We start from the raw sequence: 19,243 nt of genomic DNA on the forward strand, positions 1-19,243 counted from the left end.
GCTTTGTCTTGGTTTAAATATGGCTGTAAAAGGTCAACTTCACGGTTCCATAGAATGAGGAGATGCATGTGGACAAGCCCACATACAAATGTACCTGTTCACAAAAACATTCCTTTGACTTTTTTTCATGCAAGTCCCTCCCCATTTATAAGAGCTGGGCTAGTCAGAGCATAAAAAGGTTAACATTAATAAACATCCTATTGGTGCCATTCCAACTGCCAAAAGTCTCCAATGACTTCTAGGGCCAGTTTCACCCTATGCAATAATGTCTGTAATGATTTCAAGCAGGTTTTTCTATCTTCCCTTGACAGCTTAAAGTTCTTCAACAACAGTTGCGGGCTTTGACCAAAACATCTTTCCCCAAACCCAGGAAGAGAAAAGGAACGGCTAAGAAAGAAAAGAGAGGAAGCAAGGAAAAATCTAAAATGAAAAATGTGACTCAGAAAAAAAAGAAGATAAAGTACACAAAAAAATTGAAGAAAAAATTGGCGTTAAACCTGTAAGTGTATAGGATTGTGTGGGTGTCCTAAATTATTTTAAATTGCTGTCAATGCACTAACTTTTTTTTTTTTTTCTGCCTCTCTCTCAGTCAATCAAAAAGAACCAAGCAGCAAGTTTTATTGGCGCACAAGTCAGAAGATGAGGATAGTGCCAAGCCTATGAATTATGATGAAAAAAGACAGTTAAGTCTGGACATAAATAAACTCCCTGGAGATAAACTTGGAAGAGTAGTGCATATAATACAGTCAAGAGAGCCTTCACTGAGAAACTCTAACCCTGATGAGATAGAAATAGACTTTGAAACTTTAAAAGCATCAACACTTAGAGAACTAGAGAAATATGTGGTGGCTTGCTTAAGGAAAAAAACAAGAAAACAACATGGTATGTGTGTACCATGAGTAAGCTACATAATCATTCTGTGATTGGCCAGAACTTATCAGGTTTGGATGTACATTTTAACTGTTCTTTCTTCATATACAGCTAAGAAACCAGTAAAGTCAAAAGAAGAACTTAATTTTGAGAAAAAAAGAGAGTTAGAAAAGAGGCTTTTGGATGTCAATGGGCAACTAAACCCCAAGAAGCAAAACACCAAACGTAATGGGCTCTTTTACTGTAGTGCTTTCCAAAAGCGAGGGGAGGGAGTGTGAGGCAGGGGTGGCTTTGAAATGGTATTTCCTTTATCAGGTTTGTGCTCCATGATGTAACTGATGAGACTTTCTTTCTGGAAATGCAAGAAATTCCTAGTCACTGGATTTTACTCACTTTTGAGTTAGCACAGTGTTTTCTGTGTTGGGTCAACTAAAACACAGCAGCTGTTTAATCTATCCTTCTTTCCTAGATTTTTAAGAAATCAAAGAAAGTAACTTTTATGCCTCCTGGCTTTAGCATCTCTAATCATATGGGGTGTCAGCAAGACAGGCTATACTGCATATAGCCTGTCATCCTGTCTGTTTTGACAATGGCCGATAATAGATGCTTCAGAAGTTCTTCTGTGCAGTACAGAAATTCAATTTTTAATCTCTCTCCCTTTGTACTGATATCTTCTTTCGGATGGCAAAGACCTTTAAAGTGTCTGTATGTGCTGTTTTGAAAATATCCACTAGGGTCTTCAGAGGGTACCCAGGGTGGAGTAGAGTCCAGTGTGACTCCTATGGGAGTTCAGGAGACCCTCTTTCCATCCAATCTGTAGTTGCATTTCTGTTGGTAAGTCTAAAACTAAGCACACTGGTAAGGAGTCACACCTAGGCAGAGGCCTATTAATACCAGTCCCTCCAGCACTCCTCATTGGAATAAGCCTTCACTTCCTTCTTTGAAGGAATCCATGTCAGTCATGAAGTATACAATGAAATGTATTGACACCTGCTGTGTTGGTGCACTGCACTGACTTCCAATAAACACTTTAAAGCATGTGTTCAGAAACTGACACTACTTCATTTTTCCTTTCCTTTGACTCACAGGCATGATTCCAAAGGCTTCTGGTAACTCCAGCTCTCAAGTCATGCTCCCATAACTGAGTAATCGGCTTTTGCTACTGTCTGAATGATGGCATGTTGCCTCTTATGGTAGCAAAGGTATTCTATATCTTTTCCCATCTTTAGTTAGCCTTGCAGTGTCACTTCAAAAGTTCTGGTACCCTGTGCATTGTTGCAGAAGTCTGTCTTGCCTTGTAGGCCTGATAGCAAGTGCCTAAACTTAGAGGTCCAAGTTCAGCCAAAACAGTTGCCTATTTGAGTACCAAACCTTTGGAACCAGGTAGCTGAACTGATAGGGCCTTTCCCCAAAACAGACTTACCTAAATATATATATTCAAGCTATATATGCTATTTGAGCTAATAGAACTTAAATGGAATTAGCTTGGCAGGCAGATCTTGCTTGGTTTTTGAGTTCAATACACATCTAAATATACACTAAAGCTCAAATGAGCTTTTCATTTGAGCTTTAGTTAAAGCACCCCTGCCACCATTTTTCAGTGTGGGAACACTGATGCATAAGATGCTCCAGGCGCTTTAATTGGATCAGCTTTTGGAGCTGCTCTAATTTAAAGCCCCCTTCTCTCCCTGGAGCATGTGTGTAAATGCCCCTAGTGTCCAGTTTTGGGCCCTATACTTTAAGAAGGATATGAACAAATTGGAAAGAGTCTGTGCAGAGCAACAAAAAATGATTACAGGCCTGGGATGCATGGTTTACGAGGACAGACTGAAAGATTTAAGGTTATTTAGTCTGTTGAAAAGAAGACTGGGGGAAGTAGGGATTTTATAACAGCGTGATTTATAGAGTAAAGCCTGTGGCTGTAGGGGACAGGACTAAGACCAATGGCTTCAAGTTTCAGCAGAGGAAATTTGGGTTGGAGATCAGGAGGAACTTTCTGACCATGAGGGTGGTAAAGCATTGGAATAGTCTGCCTAGAGACTAGCCATTCCTGGAAATTTTTTCCAGGTTGAACAGGCACTTGAGTGGGGTGGTATAGTCAGGGATGATCCTGGCTTGAGCGGGGGGCTCGACTAGTTGACCTTGAGGTCTCTTCCAGCCATACTTTCCTATGGTCTAGGGTTGCTCTTAATGGACTCCCCTTCTCAATAAGGGTACATCTGTTATATCAATATGCAGACTTCTTTTCCCAAATCTGACACTCTGACCAAGAACACAGCATACAAAGGAACATTATGCAAAATTTGCCCTCAAAACTATCAGTATTGTGTAAGCAGATGCCACAGTAGTAAATGCTGCACTTTTTAGCTGCTGAAGTGGAAACTTCTGATGAGAGAGGTTGTTGCTGTTCAAGCTAATAGAACTTGTTTAAATAGAATTAGCTTGGCAGGCAGATCTTGCTTGGTTCTTGAGTTCAACACACATCTAAATATCTTTGATACTGTAAGAAAAGACTACATACAATGGGTGGATGCAGTTAAAAAAAAAAAAAAAAAAAAAAATCATTCATTGGAGCACAGATTTTTTTTTTTTTTTTTAAAAACACTATCGGTCTCTTGAGCAGGAAGAATAACCAAAGAGTATATTTACTACTAGAAGTACTTCTAACTTACAGGGAACAGAAGAATCCTCACTGCATTTCACTTGAAAAGCAGTGCTTCTCTCCAAAAAAGCATTTGAGACAGTGGAAGGGCTATTTAACTTGAACAACAACTAAAGCTAATTCCATAGCTACTTCTTTCCAGGCAAATCTTTAGGTAATGTACTAGACCCATGCAAGTTTGAAAATTGCTGACATAGAGGGGAAGAAACAAAGTTCTCAAACTAAAACAATCAAGTGTAAAATGGGTAGACGGAGTACTAGGTGGCATTAATTTGTCTTGATTTACTTTTCTAGCCAGAAACCAGTGCTATTAAAGCTGGCATGGCAATTCCTATTCTTCTAAAATGTGAACTGTTGATTTAATCTAGTACCAATACCAAATTGCTCTTGGTAATCTCAACCCCTGCCCCCCAAGAATCCTGATTCTAGCACTACAGATGCCAAAACTCCCAAGTGTCTATATACGTGTCCCAGGGTGGGGTGAGGGTGTTTTTTTAATTAGACAGCCACTTTAAAATGTTATCACATGTATTCAGCATCCTGTGTTCCAAAATGGGCATGGGGGTGCTTTAACTGAAGCTTGTTTGAGTTTAACTAAAATGCTAATTGGAACACTCCAGTCAACTTGATTTAATCCTCAATTCTAATTGGAATGCATTGGTGCATGTGTATAGGCATAGATCTTTGCTTGAAGTTTGCTATTCTAGAATTGTATCTGTTCTAAAGAGTAAGGCCTTTCCTCTATAACTTGCCCGTCTTTATTCTCTGCAGTGTGAGGTCTTTTCTTTTCTTTTTTATGTTTAGAAGGAGCCAAAACAATGGCCAGAACCTGGAAAAGTTAGTCAGTCCCATGGAGCACAAACTTTAGGTGTATGGCTTTCTATTTCTGGTTTATGTAGTCATAAGACTTTGCTACACTGTCTAACTTCCCCTCTGTTCTTGCAGCTGAAAACAACACTCTGCCAAACATTATGGGTGGCCCAAGCCGACTAAGCGAGAGCAGCAGCTCCTCTGACTCTGGCAGCAGCAGTGATTCTAGCAGCAGTGATTCTAGCTCCTCATCAGATAGCAGTGACTCGGAGTCAGGTCAGATCACCTCACTACATGGCTATACAGACAATTCACCTATCATGTGAGAATCTGGGCTTGTTTTAGATTTTTACCAAGAAACTGTGGCCACCACTAAACCTGCTTGCTTTTTGTTTCGGGCAGTGCTATAAAACTGAAATACTAGGCCTTTTCCCTTTTAACTTTTTTCCTTTCTCTCTCTCTCTCTCTCTCTTTTTCGAGTCTACTTTTTAAAAAAAAAAAAGGAAAATACATTTAATTGCTAGATGTTTTCATGCCTGAATTCAAAGCATCTAAAGTGGTGTTTACAGCCTTTTTTGTTTTTATTTTTAAAAAGGGTTAAATCTAACTTTTCTTAAAAGCAACTTTCTTGGATATAAGATGCACTCTCCTTCTTTTGACTATAATTCCATTTGTGTGGGTCTATAACAAAACAGCAAAATAAACCACTCAAGAAATACAGGATTTGTAATGGGATTTGAAAGACTATGTAAGCTGCTATGGAGGAATGAGAACAAATAGTATACCTGTATCTTGAACTATAACTTTTAATTTTGAAATAGTTTATGATAATTTTTTGAGTGTTATCAATTAGTATGACTTCCAAGAGGTATAAATTCCTCTTTGGAGGAGGCACATGAATGAGTGTTAATCTTGATGTTGTTGTTTTGTGTTTTTTGTTTTTTGTTGTGGTTTTTTTGTTGTTGTTTTGTTTTTTTGTTTGGTTTTTTTTTTTTTTTCTAGCAGCTCAGTAAAACTGTGTAACATGCTTTAGAGTTTGAAACAAATGCATGGTCTAACCTACATCCCATAAGAATGTTAAAACATAAGCAGTGTCATGCTGGGTCAGGCCAAAAGTCCATTTGTCGCAGCATCCTGTCTCTTACAGTGGCTGTAATTTAGTGCTTTAAATGTGCCCTGTTCATATGCTCTCCTTCTAGAGTGATCCATTCCCTGTCCTACCATTCCTGGCCTCCACATCATTGGCTTAGGGTTGTCAGAGGATATACAGCTGGCTATTCTTGATGGTTCTCGATGGGGCTGTCCTCCATGAATTGGTATAGCCATGTTCAAAAATGAATGGAACAATCTGCCTCTGGAACTTCTTGTAGCAATGAGTTCCACAAATTAACTGTACAGTTGAGTATAGAAATACTTCCTGTGGCTTTGGTTTGAGTTTTTTTGGGGGGGAAGGGGGGTTGGTTGTTTAAACCTGTTACTCCTTTTTAATGCAGTGGGTGCCCCTCAGTTCCTGTATCCTGGGACTTGGTAAAATAACAATTCCCTATTTGTGTTATCCACACTTTATTTCATGATTTCGTAGATCCCTAGTAGGGTAGCGTGAAACAGCTATGTTTTGGTTTTGGATTCAGATTCGGCTGTTTCACAGGACAGTGATTCTTTTTGGAGTTTCAGATCACTGTTCCATTTCAATTTGGCCTAATCTGTTTTGGAGTTTTGACGCTGTATTGGTGATTCGGCTATAATGGAGAATCACTGAAATGCCTATAACTAACTTTATCATTTGTTTCCTGATTCGGATGAAAACTGCAGGGATGGTAGCCCCTTCTTAGGCCATGATGCCTGCCAGGTTTTAAGGAGATAGGTGCAAAAACTGCACCTCAAACTGTTCAAAACAAAATTCATGACGTGTTAAGGCACAAGGGGATGAAATCAGCCAGAATGGTAGCATGTAACAGGGCCTTCCTGGTGCTGGTTAGATCTCCACCCACCCACCTGTTTCTGGGCCAATTACCTGCCATGAATGATGGAAAACTGATTCGGACGTTTCCCAGGTGGGAGGCTGCCTATTTGGTGACTTGGGGTGACGTCCATTCCACAGCTCCATACCTCCCCTAACACTGTGGCCCACTGGCAATGTGTAGTGGGTGCACATGCGCCCCCTGAGATTGGTGCATCCCCTGAAAAAAGCACCGTCTACAGGCAGTCACCACTTACCACCCCGTCCCTTGCCACCAACACCACCGGCGGCATCTGAACTGGTGGTCACTGACCACCAGTTAGCACTTGCCACCCCATCCCCTGCTGCTGACACAGCTGCAGCCACTTGTGGGAGCTCCCTGCTCACGGCTGCTAGCACTGCCTGCAGGCAGTCGTCATGCTACCCCAGCCAATGGGGGCATGCATTGTTTATGCTGTAGCCCATGCCTCGCACACTGAATCCTTCACCCCCTCCAGCTGTCGTCTTCTCTCTGGGACCTTCGGTTCCCTCTTAGGCCCTGGCCCCGCCTTCAGGCCAGTCAGAATCCCAAGCCTCCTGCTCTGGGCATTCCTCGTGGTGGGCCCCTGACCCTTTGACCCCGCTCTGGGTCCTGACCCCAGCACAGACCAGTCAAGGGTACCTCTGATATCTTTTAGACCAACTGAATAGATGGAGAAATATATCTTAGTGAGCTTTCAGGCTTAAAAACCCTTAGTCAGGCTGAGGAAGCATCTAGTTGGTGTGTGTGTGCTTTTCCTGGATGGAATGAATAGTGGAGAAGCCAGAGGCTGGCATGCAATGCAGGCAAGAAAGCCAGTCAGTGAAAATAGAAATTGAAGTGTTGGGGGTGAGACACAGACTGAGTGGGAAGGGGGATTTAGCAGGTGAAAAGTGGAGAGGTCAGGCAAGTTATGACTCCCCAGGTACATCTAGTATGTCATAAATCCAATGTCTATATTGAGTTCATGAGTTTCTGTATCTAGAAGGTTGATGAAGTGCAGTTCATAGGCTCATCTGTAAAAGGTGGTTTGTAAATTCAAACAAGCACTGAACCTGGCCAACCTCGTCACCAAAAGCAAACTTCCTACAGCCCAAAACATACCAAATGGATCCAGATCGTGCCATGACAAGAAATGCAAAACCTGCCAACATACTAATCCAATCTATTATAGACAAGAATACCCAACTACTTGTGGGGGCACATTTCTCACAAGAAAGCCACTCTGTCTCCAATCTCTCAGGCCTGATCCTCAAAAGGAATTTACAAACAACTTTTCACAGACGAGCCTGTGAACTGCATTTTATCAACCTCCTAGATACAGAAACTCATGGACTTGGTATAAACACTGGATTTATGATGCACTATAACCTGCCTTGCATCCAACTCCCCAGGTACCTCTCCACTTTTACCTGCTCAATCCCTCACCCCCTGGCATCTCAATTTATGTTTTCACTTACTGGCTTGCCAGCCTGTGGCTTCTTCACTATTCATTCCATGCAGGAACAGCAGGGGGCCTTCTCAGTGTGGGTGAGATCTCGGCCTACCCTCCTGTTTCTGGGCCAGCCAGCCAACCACCTGCGCCTCTTCTTCCTGCCATGCCTTGATGGAAAAGTGATTTGGATTTTTTCCAGGTGGGAGCCTACCCATTTAGGCCCCTGATGTCTTGGGGTGACAGCCATTCCACAGCTCATACCTCCCCTAATGCTGTGGCCCATGCCTCGTAGGTGGCATCCCAGGCAGCTATGCTCACCTAGAGCCTCATGGCTCCACTGCAACCAGCAAGCCTCAGGCCTCTCGAAGATCTTACAGGTCTGGGCTTTCCCTAGCCAGGACAGCACTTGTGTGTGATGGCTGGAGGTTACAAGGTGCCTCCTACCTGCCTTTTACCAGGGAAGTTTGGGGGTTCTGGCATTTCTTGGGGGCTCCCACGCCACTGGCAGTCCCATCAGGCCTCCCAACCTGACAGGGTGCCGTTTTATGTCATGCTGAGGACCTGGGCCTCCTTTTCCATAGCCCCAGCCCACACTTCCAAGTTTGTCCTGGCACAGGAGCTCAGCAGGGAGATGTTCTTCCCCTGCTGGCTGGTGATACAGTGAGTGCTGCCTCCAGCTCAGAGAGAGAGAGAGGCATTTAAATGGTTTAAAAAAAAAAAATGGGAATGGGTGCAGGTAGAGTGAGGAGGGTGGCACTCATTCCGTCTCCATGTGGAGCTTGGGGAACCCCAGCAGTGGGAGGTTCACCTCAGAATACCAGCTGCTCCACCGAACCAGGATCCAAGGAGGTATGGTGTGGTGTCACAACATGCCCAACAATGCTGAACACCCTCTTGCTCAGAACACTGGTTGGTGGACAGGATGAGTGTTCCCAGGCAACTGTGACCAGATCCTGCTACATCTGGCTGTGGCTTGCCCAGTAGGCCAAGGGGTCAAAGAGCAGTGGTTCCGTGTCCTTGGCGAAATAGCACCAAGACCTCAGTGGCTACCTATCTGCCCAGTGTCGGGTCTGGTGCCTCTGGACCCCAATGTGGAAGCCATGCCCTTGGCAGTTCCTGTGGTGGAGAAGACTGGTTGGTGAATGGAGTGCTGGCATGGGAAAGTGGATTCCCACCTTCCACGTCCCTCTGCCTCCCTGGGTCTGTTCACCAGCACCTCCATCCAGTGATCTGGACGGAGTTTGTTTCCCCGCAAGTCCACCTCCAAAACATTCCAAAACATTTCAGATAGTTTTGTTTGGTTTTAGATTTGGTGTTTCGGGCACCAAAACTGGTTGAAACGCCTCCAAAATAAAACAGCTGCCAAAATTTTGCACAGCCCTAATCCCTAGCATGTGTTTTGTTTTTTGTGTTTTTGTTTTTTGGTTTTTTTTCTTTTCCTACTCTTTGACTCTAAGTTTTAGAAGAGAAGGCTGAGTCTTTTAGCCTCTCCTGGTACAGCATCTCTTCTATATGCCTGATAATCCTCGACTGTCTATATAGCTTTTCTAATTCCACTTCATTTTACTTGAGGATGTGGAGACCAGAGCTGCATACAGGAGTCAAAATGTGCATAATATGGATTTTATATAGTGGCATGATGAGGTCATCAGTTCTTTTCTTAATGACTCTTTATAACTTTTTTGGTCACTGCTGAATATTGAACTGATGTCCTTCTGTCTATCTTGCTGCTTCTCCCCCCATTAGGAAAATACTGGAATGCTGCACTCTTTTACAAAGCCTTAAACCCTCTCTAATATGGAATTTAAATGGCATTAAAGAGATTAGTTGCATGTACAGCACGTAACTCATAGGGAGAACTGGCATAATGTTTTTGAAGACTGTATGTTGGGGTACAAAGGTGAAACTTATCCCATGTTTTGGCTTGAGGATATTGGAAGAAATGTTCTGAACCAATGCTTTCAAGCAAAATGCTTATACTTTTCAGTGACTTTACCCTCTCTGAGGTCTGTTTAATGTTGTTGTATTTTGCCTGAAACTTATCTAAATATCCCAATTATGCAGTTGGTCTAATGGATCACCTACAAAAACCCTTATAGCTTTCTTGTACCTTCTTAGGTGGTGGGTATTTACCACTGTCTCTAGTGGGTTATGGAATAGAGAAAATCCCACACAACTTACTGATTTGTATGATACACTGGCTGGGGAAATTTTTAGCCATTTGCACAATTTCACAATGATTACACTCTTAATTCATACAACACAATTTTATTTTTAAATTCTTTGCTACGCATATAACACTGCTTAGCTTTAAGAAATACCACAAACATTAAGAACACAATAACTACATGTATCAGAAACAATGCTCCAAATGCACTTCCTTAAAACAATTACAATTGCAACTAAAAGTTAAATTTGAATCAATACTATTATTTTCATAATATACTTACAATCCTAGAATTCCGAGAAGCCAAACACCTAAATATGGTTTCATTCCTCAGTAGTACAATTTAATGGGCTTGCCTCAGCAGTACGGTTCAATGAGCTGGCCTCAATACTGATAGGACTAAGTCCCCTTCCTTCAGTCCCTTTCGGGCGCTCTGCGGTTTCAGCGTGAACTAAGAGATTAGTGTTCACGGAGAGGGTGGTTCAGGTGATCAGTCTGATCCGGCCTACACTTGCGATACTTCCTTTGTTGTTCTGCAAGTGAGGTTACCTCCAAATTGGGACAGTAGGTTACAGTTTTTATTGCGCGAGTTGCTGTCTTGGGCCCCTCCTACCCAAACCTGTCACTACTCCCAAATTTGGGCTCAGATCCTACTCAACAGATTTCTGCTGGGTTCAGTTTCTTTTGTTGATAATTTAATTACTTAGGGGAATTTCCTTTCTTTCCAATATTTTCAAAGGCTCCTAGGGTTTGATTTCTCGGAACCTGGGATGTTTGCTTAAGGATCGTTTTTATGTTAACCTTGTTAAAGGCCTCTAAAGATAAAATTCAAGAGTTAAGACTGAGCAAAGTCAGGACCTTCTGCACGTAGGCCAAAACAATGGCCTAGATAAGAAGATGAATCTTGTCTTCTTCCTAAACTGGCTAATGGGCAACTATTCCAAACATTCAAACTATTACATTCAATATGACAACCACATCATTAGATATAAGCAGGATCTTGGTGGTGGAACCTGAAGGTCCAGAATTTGGAAAACTAAACCAACGCTGTATTTGATAGTTTTGAACATAAAGTTATGACCCCTGAGGTTTTTTGTGCTAAAAATTTTTTTTGCAAAGTTTTGAAGATATTTGTTCATCCGTGTACTTTAATTGCTGTGTAATCTAGGTTGCAAATACTGCATCAATTGAAATTCTAAAGGAGTCTTGCTGCTTCAGTCAAAGCTTATTCACTTCTTACTTGATAACATGGATTTGTTTCATTCCTCACAGTTTATTTTACTTTAGGAAAATATTTCTTTATTAATGAATGACTGGAGCCTGGAATCTTCTGAACAAGAATGAGTTATGGAAGCTGCATTGGCTTAAAGAAACCCCAAATGCAAGTGTCGCCAAACATCCTTTTTAGCTTGAAATTTTGTGACCTTATGTTTCCTCCAGCAAAAATGTTGATCAATAACAAGATTATTTGGAGTGGTTCTGTTTCTTTTGTTTTAAAGAAGCAAAAGCTGTTCAGTTGCCTGTTGTCAAATTGGTCACTGAATTGAGTGGTCTTGGGGTTAAGGAGCAAAAGTGCTGAAGAGCACTGTCATGGAGGTGTTCTAACTAGTCCTTTTCCACCAGAGCCAATGAAATGAAGGTGCACTAAAAGCTATATTCTCAGGGCAGGGAGGCAGTTGGGTAGATTCTCTAGAGCAGGAATAGACTGCTGGAAAATTGTTTTCTGAAGTGTGTGGGGCTGAAGCACTGGTTGGGGAGAGAGTGCTATATGCGTCCTGCTAAGAGTCTGGGTAGTGTTGCAGTCCAAAGGTTGGCCCTGATAAACTAGTCACCCAGATGCTTTACCAGTGCCTACAGTCCCCAGCATAATCCAAGGAGCATAGAAAGCATCTCAGAATACCATAACCTTATCTCACTCAGACTCTTGCCCTTTTTGTGTGTGTGTGTGTGTGTGTGTGTGTGTCCTTTTCTACAATGCAGGAGCCAAAATTAACTACCACAAAAGTCCTGTTCCTGCAAAAACCCGTGTGTGTGTGTGTGTAACTGAGCACAGGAGCAAACTCCATTATGAAGGACATCTCACAGTGCATAAAGCTAAGCTCTTCAGGATAGGGAGATGCCTCTTCTGTTTCTTGAGTGCCTGGAGAAATAGGGTTTGGCTTTCCAGGTCCTATCTAAACCCAGACATTTAGCATGTGTGAATAATGTAATCTGTGGAAATAGCTGCATTTCCTATTTCACTGTTTATAATTACAGAAATATGCTCAAAGCAGAACAGCTCAAGTCAAAATGGCTTAACTTCTAACAAGCAAATGAAGGTAAACCTGCATTTTTTTTTTTTTCTGTTAGATTCAATATTACATTCACTCCAGCTTTAAATGCTTTGCCACTCACTTGCTACCTACTACTGTATGATGTCAATGGTTGGGGTAGAAGGCTGAGTGAGATTTTCATATCGGTGGCTTCTTTGGCTGACCTCACTTGCAGTAAAGAGTGGTATGTGTGTTTACCATAGCAGTGTGAAGTCTAGGTAGATCTGTGCCAGCTGCTGGAATGGGAGCAATGATAGGACTTTTCTTCTTTTGAACAGATGCTTTTTAAGTTTAAATTTTAAATAAACGATGACTTGTTGCTTGTTCACCGGGAGGTAATAATTAATAAACCATGGGAGGTATAATCACATTCTATCTTAGCCATAAGCTTATTACAAAAAGTCTTTTTAAGCAAATTAGTTCAGATACAGTGACAGTTAAACTAACTATCTGGAATGCTGAATGCCATGCAAGCAGTGAGCAGAACTAAAGTGGGAACAGTATAATGTGAGACTTGTCCTGACTCTCTCCCCCTTTTTCCCCCATGCATATTAATTTCATGTGCCAGTGTAACCACCTGTTACGGTTCCCACTTCCTATGCTTGTCCTCTCTACTCCCAAAAGACCCCCACTGATGGGGAGATCTAGTATGTCAGAGTAAGTTAACAGAAAAGCTTTTGACTGCATTCACATGAGCAGGGGCATGCCTTTGCAGTGGCACAAATTTATGCTACTACTTTGTGCTGTGGTGCATACCCCTGCTCATGAGGTTTGCAGTGGGATGCATTGTCCTGCTGCTCCATGTGCTGCAATGGGGGCTGGCTGGGGCACAGGGTGCCTCAGTGTGGGATTAGCCAGCAGGCAGGGATTTTTTTTGCTACCAGAAAATCCCAGTAACAAATTTTTGCCCCAGAGATGCTAATTAGCAGTGCTCTGCACAGTTTATTGTGCAACATGTGTAATCACGTGTACGTGTCTGAGGCAGATTCCATTTTGGTTGGGTGTTTGGTTTTTTTGGGTTTTTTTACTTTTAGAAAAGCTTGAGTGGCTTTTCTAAAAGAAAAACCTTGATAACCCCAAAATATCCTTTTCATTGTTAAAGCAGAGTACCTGCCTCCATCTATGTTTCCAGCTACAGAAACTTACTTTGCCACTTTTTTTTTTATTCAGGAGCTTGTTTATCCATCTTTGGGGTGGGAGGAAGCGAAAGGTATTTTGGAGCAAATCTTTCATTCGGAGGCTTTGACCCTGAAAAGAATACGGGCATGCTTAAGACACTGGAAACAGCTTTTGCTTAGGTGGTGTTCTCTTCTGCTCCTTTAGAAAACAAATACAAAACTACAGAAAGATGCTGCTAGACCACTAAGTTGGACTTTGTACTAGATTTGAGTTGTTGTCCACAACCTGCTGTCATGACTGAAATAGGATGTTTGATATACTGGGCGTTTCTATATGTGCCTTAACGTGCTTTAGTTAATATGCATTAAATCTAGTACTTCCATTGTGCATTTTCCTAGTACCTCACATTAGCCTGTCTTAATGCGCATTAATTAAAGAGCACAGGGCACTTTTTTACACATGCTCCAGAGGGGCGGGGGGACACTTTTTAATTGGAGCAGCTCCGAGCGCCACTCAAGTGCTGCAGCATCTTGTATCTCCATGCTTAAATGGCAGCTGGGGCTTGTTTGACAAGCTTTAGTTCAAGCACTCCCACCATCATTTTTATGCATGGGGATGCTGAAAGACAAGAGGCTGCTGCAGCACAGTAATTACCACACACTGCAGCAGACTCATTTTTATCAAGTCTGCTCCCATGCACTGTAACTACAGTGCATTAGAGTAGCCTCCTCACTAGTGTACAGGCACCCAGAACAGTTTGGGGGGGGGGTTGTTTTTTGTTTTTTTTAGTGATGCTTTAATGCACATTAAAATAAGATATTACACATTAAAGCATGTGTAGACATGTCCACTCTGTATATTTTACCAAAACATTTACCTACCAGCCAGCAGACATTGTTTAATGTTATTTCAACTTAAATCTGGTACCGTTGTTTTAAATGGAATGATATGCCTATTTATATTTACATTTGCAGAAGGGCTAGAAAGGCAATTAGTCATCTGCTTGAGATAACACAGAATGATTTAAATGCATCTTGCATAATATCAGAAGTGCATCCACTTTAAATAGGGCAGCAGTGGAGAGCAGAACCTGACTCGATCTAAGTAAGAGCTGGTGAGGGGTTAAGGCAGAGAAATGACCAACTAACATTAAAATCTTCCTATAGCAAGTGCCACTTTCTCTACAGAGGATGTCCCACAATGCTGTTCCTCAAGTGCAGAACCCATTTTCTTTTGCTAGTAGCTTACAAAACCAAAAATCCTCAGAGACTGCCTTCTCCCAAAGTACCACAGCAGCTGCAACCTTGGCCTCTACGATACAGTCCATTTAAACCACTAGAACAAACCCAGTCTCCTTCAGGTAAAATTGATAGAAAACAAAATAATCTTTTTGGTTTTGTTGTTTTTGTATAAATTATGTACAGGAAAGAAAAGTGATGTTTGCTTGTCCATGTTTGTCTTCATGTAGGTGCAGGGGGGAATATTAAACTCTAATCCTACAACAGTTGACTTTTATTTAGGGCTGACATTTAACTTTGTGGTGGATTGCAAAAAATGTCTGGTTGCTTGACATGATGGCAGATGTCATTTCAAGTATTGGAGCCTCTAGTAAGAGGTGCTCTGCTAATTATGTACAACAAAACGAGGAAGAGGGATAACCCCAGTAGAATAATGTAACCCATTTATAACTACACCTCTAAAATGCATAAAAATCAGTCATCTGCTCTAGCCACCACTGAATCATTTTAAATACTACTACTACTACTACTACTTTTAATAGTAGAAGTGGACCCATGTTGAAATGCCTGGGACGGGGTTAGAATACTAAACATACAGTTCGTTGTAAGGGTAATTAGCAAATGTTAACTATTTTCAAAAATGCCATAGTCTTATTGGCAGACACAGTTCCTTGGGTGAATTTGATATCTTTTATTAGACCAACCCAAATAGTTGGAGAATAGTTATTAAGCAAGCTTTCGGATTCAAAAACCCTCCGTCTTATTGGGTCTTTCTGAGTTCTGATATAAAATCTGAATGGGTTGCTAATTATTCAACTGAGAAGGTAATTAAAAATACATAACTGTTTCAAAGTACCCAGCTGGAATGCCTATCTACATACTTGGTTTAGCTGCAGTTTTTAAATATGTAACATGCCTCAAAATTAGTTGACTAAGTATTGAGATGTTGTATAGTAGGAAAAATTTATACGTCTAACTTACTTTTCCTTGGGTATAATCAAAGCTATATCTCCCTTGCACCCTGCTCCATTCCAGCCAGTTCCTCAGAATAATCTAAAACCTCACCAGTCTCTTGTCCTCCAACCTATTTGCATTGTTCCACAGGTGAATATTCATTATTTTTATACAAAACTATCTACAGACAGTTTGGGGTAGCTTCTGGTAATTAACACTAACCATCCAAACAAGTAGATCCAATATTGCAAGACTTCTGGCTCCCTAAGCTTGCACCACTATTTTTAAATTACTTTTTTTTTTTTCTTCTTGATACGTTCTACAAGAGCATACATTAATTAAGGTACTGTCCCCATGATGAAGTAGGACAGTTGCCTTTGAAAGTCAGCAATAACACTTAGCACAAGCTCAGCCGATCTAAGAACCAAATTCTACCATGTGGCACAATTTAAGTGTTGTGAACAAAATGGGATCTGAACCATAAGCTTCCTCTTGTCCCCTCACTTCGCTTCTTTTTTAACATGGCACTAAATGATAGGAATGAAACCTAAATCTTCCTTGCAGTAGAACAGCTACATAAATCTCCCATTCAGTAGCTTGAGTATATACTTTGAAAAGTGCCTTGCCTTTTCTCCTAGGCATCTAATTCTTCCCAGAATATTCCAGGGGATGATGTCAAAGTAGAAACAGAAAAAGCATCGCCACTTCATCCAGAAAAATCAAATGCTCTTCAAAACAAGATCTCTGAAGGAACAGTTGAATCTAAATCCATAAATCAAGAACAAAGTATGCATTGTCATCATAGAAATATAACGGAGATCAAAGGCACAGACTTTAAATACATATGTATGTGTACTTTTGTTTGACCAGTGATATTCAGATACGTTTGTTTCCAAGCTAATATGGAAATGCTGCACGCACATTTTTTGAGAGAGGGTGCTCTTTCTTTCCAGGTATACTTTGTTCCTTTAATTTTTTTTTTTTTTTTTTTTTTTTTTTTCCCTTGCTGATTTTTCATAAAGCTAGGTAAAAGATGTCCTGTTCTTCTGGCTGTATCCAATAGGAAGAAAACATACAGTCAATGAACATTTTAAAGGCTTAATTTTTAACTGGAACTTTTGCAGCAGGAACAAATAACCTAATGCTTCAGAAAGTTTTTAAAGGAACCTAGATTCAGATTCAGCTTACTGATTGCCTGTTACATAACAAAACTTGGCTTAACTTCAAAACTTCTCTGAAGCTCCCTGGAATGTCTCCACATAGCAATAGCTGTATTTCTGGCAAGTAACTGCCAAAATAAACAGATGCTCCATTTTTCTGAAGTGTCTAATTAAGTGATTTCTACATCTCTGATATTTTTCTCATGCAATAAGAAAAGAGTATGTCTACCTGTAGAATTTCATTCTCTTAGGACTTCCAATAAGGCATCCTGAAGTAAGGAATTCTACAACATTGCCTGCAAAGGGCAAAGTTTTCCCAGGAAAGAGGTCTTATATAGCCCATAACCAGAAGGTAACTTTCAGAGTAGGACTGAAGGACTGTCTTGGGAGTAGTTTGGGAATATTCTGTCCCTAGAACTCTTTCTCTACTTAAGGATGCAACAGACTTTAGTAGTTTTGAAATATATTTTGATGAGCTGGAAATCAGTTGCCCCTGCTAAGGATGGATTAGCCCCTTCTTGGAAGCAGGGGAAAGTGCCATCACAGAATGAAACTTTTTCTGGGCCCAAACTAATGGAGACAGAAACATCTACCAATGTCATAACGTTTTGCAGCATTATACACAATAAAACCCAGATGACTCCTATCTGGATGGCTTTCAATCTGATTTATTAATTGTGGGTTGCTGAATTAAGAAAAAGGAGCTTTAGTTGTTTTGCTGCAGCTTTTTCTACAGTGAAGTAGTGCCCTTAAGTCAGACAGAGCTCATAAGCAGTCCTATGCAGCTGATGGGATAAGTTGCCCTTTGAAATTAAAAGCTGCACCCAAATCATCATCTAGAAAATTAAGTCTACTGTTAGAAAATCCATTGCCTTCCAGGAAGTAATAAGGCACACTTTCACAGAAGAACAAAAATTGCTGTACCAGTATTTAAAATCTTTTCATACTAGTTTGCAGTTCTAGGGCTTAGACTGGAGACCTATGGATGAGCTAGCCCAGACACTGTGGCTCGGGACAGACATTCAAAAAGCCTAAGCCTGAGCCTGAAGTGATTCAGTCTTTGCAGGTTAGTCTAACCTGGCTAGGCTGAACCAGTTTGTAACCACACAGACAGACATCCCCTTTGGACTGAGGAAATACAGGCACATGCTTGCATTGGCTCAGGCTAAAATCTGGTGGGGGGGGGCGCTACAGCAGCCCTCCCCCCTTCCATAGTGCTGAGCTGAGGGGGGTGGGAGTGGCCAGGCCCCAACAGGGTGCTCTGATTAGGGAGCAAAATAATAGCCTCTCTTAATTCAAGCTCTTCTTAAACAGGCTTTTCCAAGGAAGGAACAGTGGGACATTATCAGCTACCTATTGATTAGCTCCAAAAAGCACTAAGTGGATACTGTCCTGTCTGCCTTTGTCCTGTCTGTCTTGCACATACACCTCCTCAGCAATAGCTAGCATACCACATGCTGGCTACAGTCCATGTTGTGGGAGAGAAGAGGGAGAGAGCCATGCTTGAGCAGTTGGGGGGTGGAGCCAGGCAGACCCTGCTTCATAGTTTTGTAGCTGGTAGGGTCAGAAGAGACCTGAGCAGATCATCAAGTCTGCCCCCCTGCCATGGGCAGGAAAGAATGCTGGGGTCAAACAACCTCAGCTAGGTGATTATCCAGCCTCCTTTTGAAGACCCCCAGGGTAGGAGTGGGCACCACTTCCCTTGGAAGTTGGTTCCAGATCCTAGCCGCCCTGACTGAAGTAGTGCTTCCTGATGTCTAGCCTGAATCTACTCTCTGTCAACTTATGGCCGTTATTCCCGGTAATACTCAGGGGAACAGGGACTCTCCCTGCCTGCTGGTCCCCCTTGGCAAGTTTATAGATGGCCACCAGATCCCCTCTCAGTCTTCCCTTGTAGAGGCTGAACAGGTTCAGGTCCTGTAGCCTGTCCTCATACGGCCTGCCCTGCTACCCCCTGATCATGTGAGTGGCCCTCCTTTGGACTCTCTGTGCTGTCCACATCCCTCCTGAAGTGTGGAGCCCAGAACTGGACGTAGTATTCCAACTGCAGCCTAACCAATGTTGCATAGAGGGGGAGGATCACCTCCTTGGACCTGCTCATGATGCATCTGTGGATGCATGACAAGGTGCGGTTAGCCTTCCTGACCGTGTCCTCACATTGGCAGCCCATGTTCATCTTGGAATCAATAGCAACTCCAAGATCCTTTTCTGCCTCTGTCTGCAAGTTTCTGGGAGCTCCAGACAGGGAGCAGAAGGGAGGGGCCAGCCCAGGTCTCTGGAGCTGAGGTTGCCACCCAGTGCTGCAAAGCATCTGGGATGCTGGAGGACTCTGGTTTAACTTAAAGCAGGATGGGGTCTGGAACAGGCATTGCATAAACTGGTTTGACCCAAAATAGTTAAGCCTGACACTACATTCGACCAGGCTTATCTCAAACCGGTTTCAGCCACTTCCAAACCAGTTTGTGCACTGAATGTCTGTTCTGTTATGGGTTTAAACCAGTTTCTCATCACTTAAACCAGTTTATGTGTAATGTCTT

At 41.9% G+C, this 19,243-nt stretch overlaps 1 protein-coding gene across 1 annotated transcript in view; it reads left to right on the plus strand.

Annotated features, from left to right (window-relative positions):
• The window catches only part of BRDT (bromodomain testis associated), a 51,709-nt gene that overhangs the window by 19,893 nt on the left and 12,573 nt on the right, over positions 1-19,243 (plus strand). The window contains 7 exon segments of the mRNA XM_025201920.1: positions 312-499; positions 590-882; positions 982-1,095; positions 4,478-4,618; positions 12,180-12,241; positions 14,542-14,618; positions 14,620-14,714. Of these exon segments, the coding sequence (XP_025057705.1) occupies positions 312-499; positions 590-882; positions 982-1,095; positions 4,478-4,618; positions 12,180-12,241; positions 14,542-14,618; positions 14,620-14,714 (970 nt within the window).

This window comes from Alligator sinensis, unplaced genomic scaffold (assembly GCF_000455745.1).
Source record: "Alligator sinensis unplaced genomic scaffold, ASM45574v1 scaffold199_1, whole genome shotgun sequence".
NCBI lineage: Eukaryota > Metazoa > Chordata > Crocodylia > Alligatoridae > Alligator > Alligator sinensis.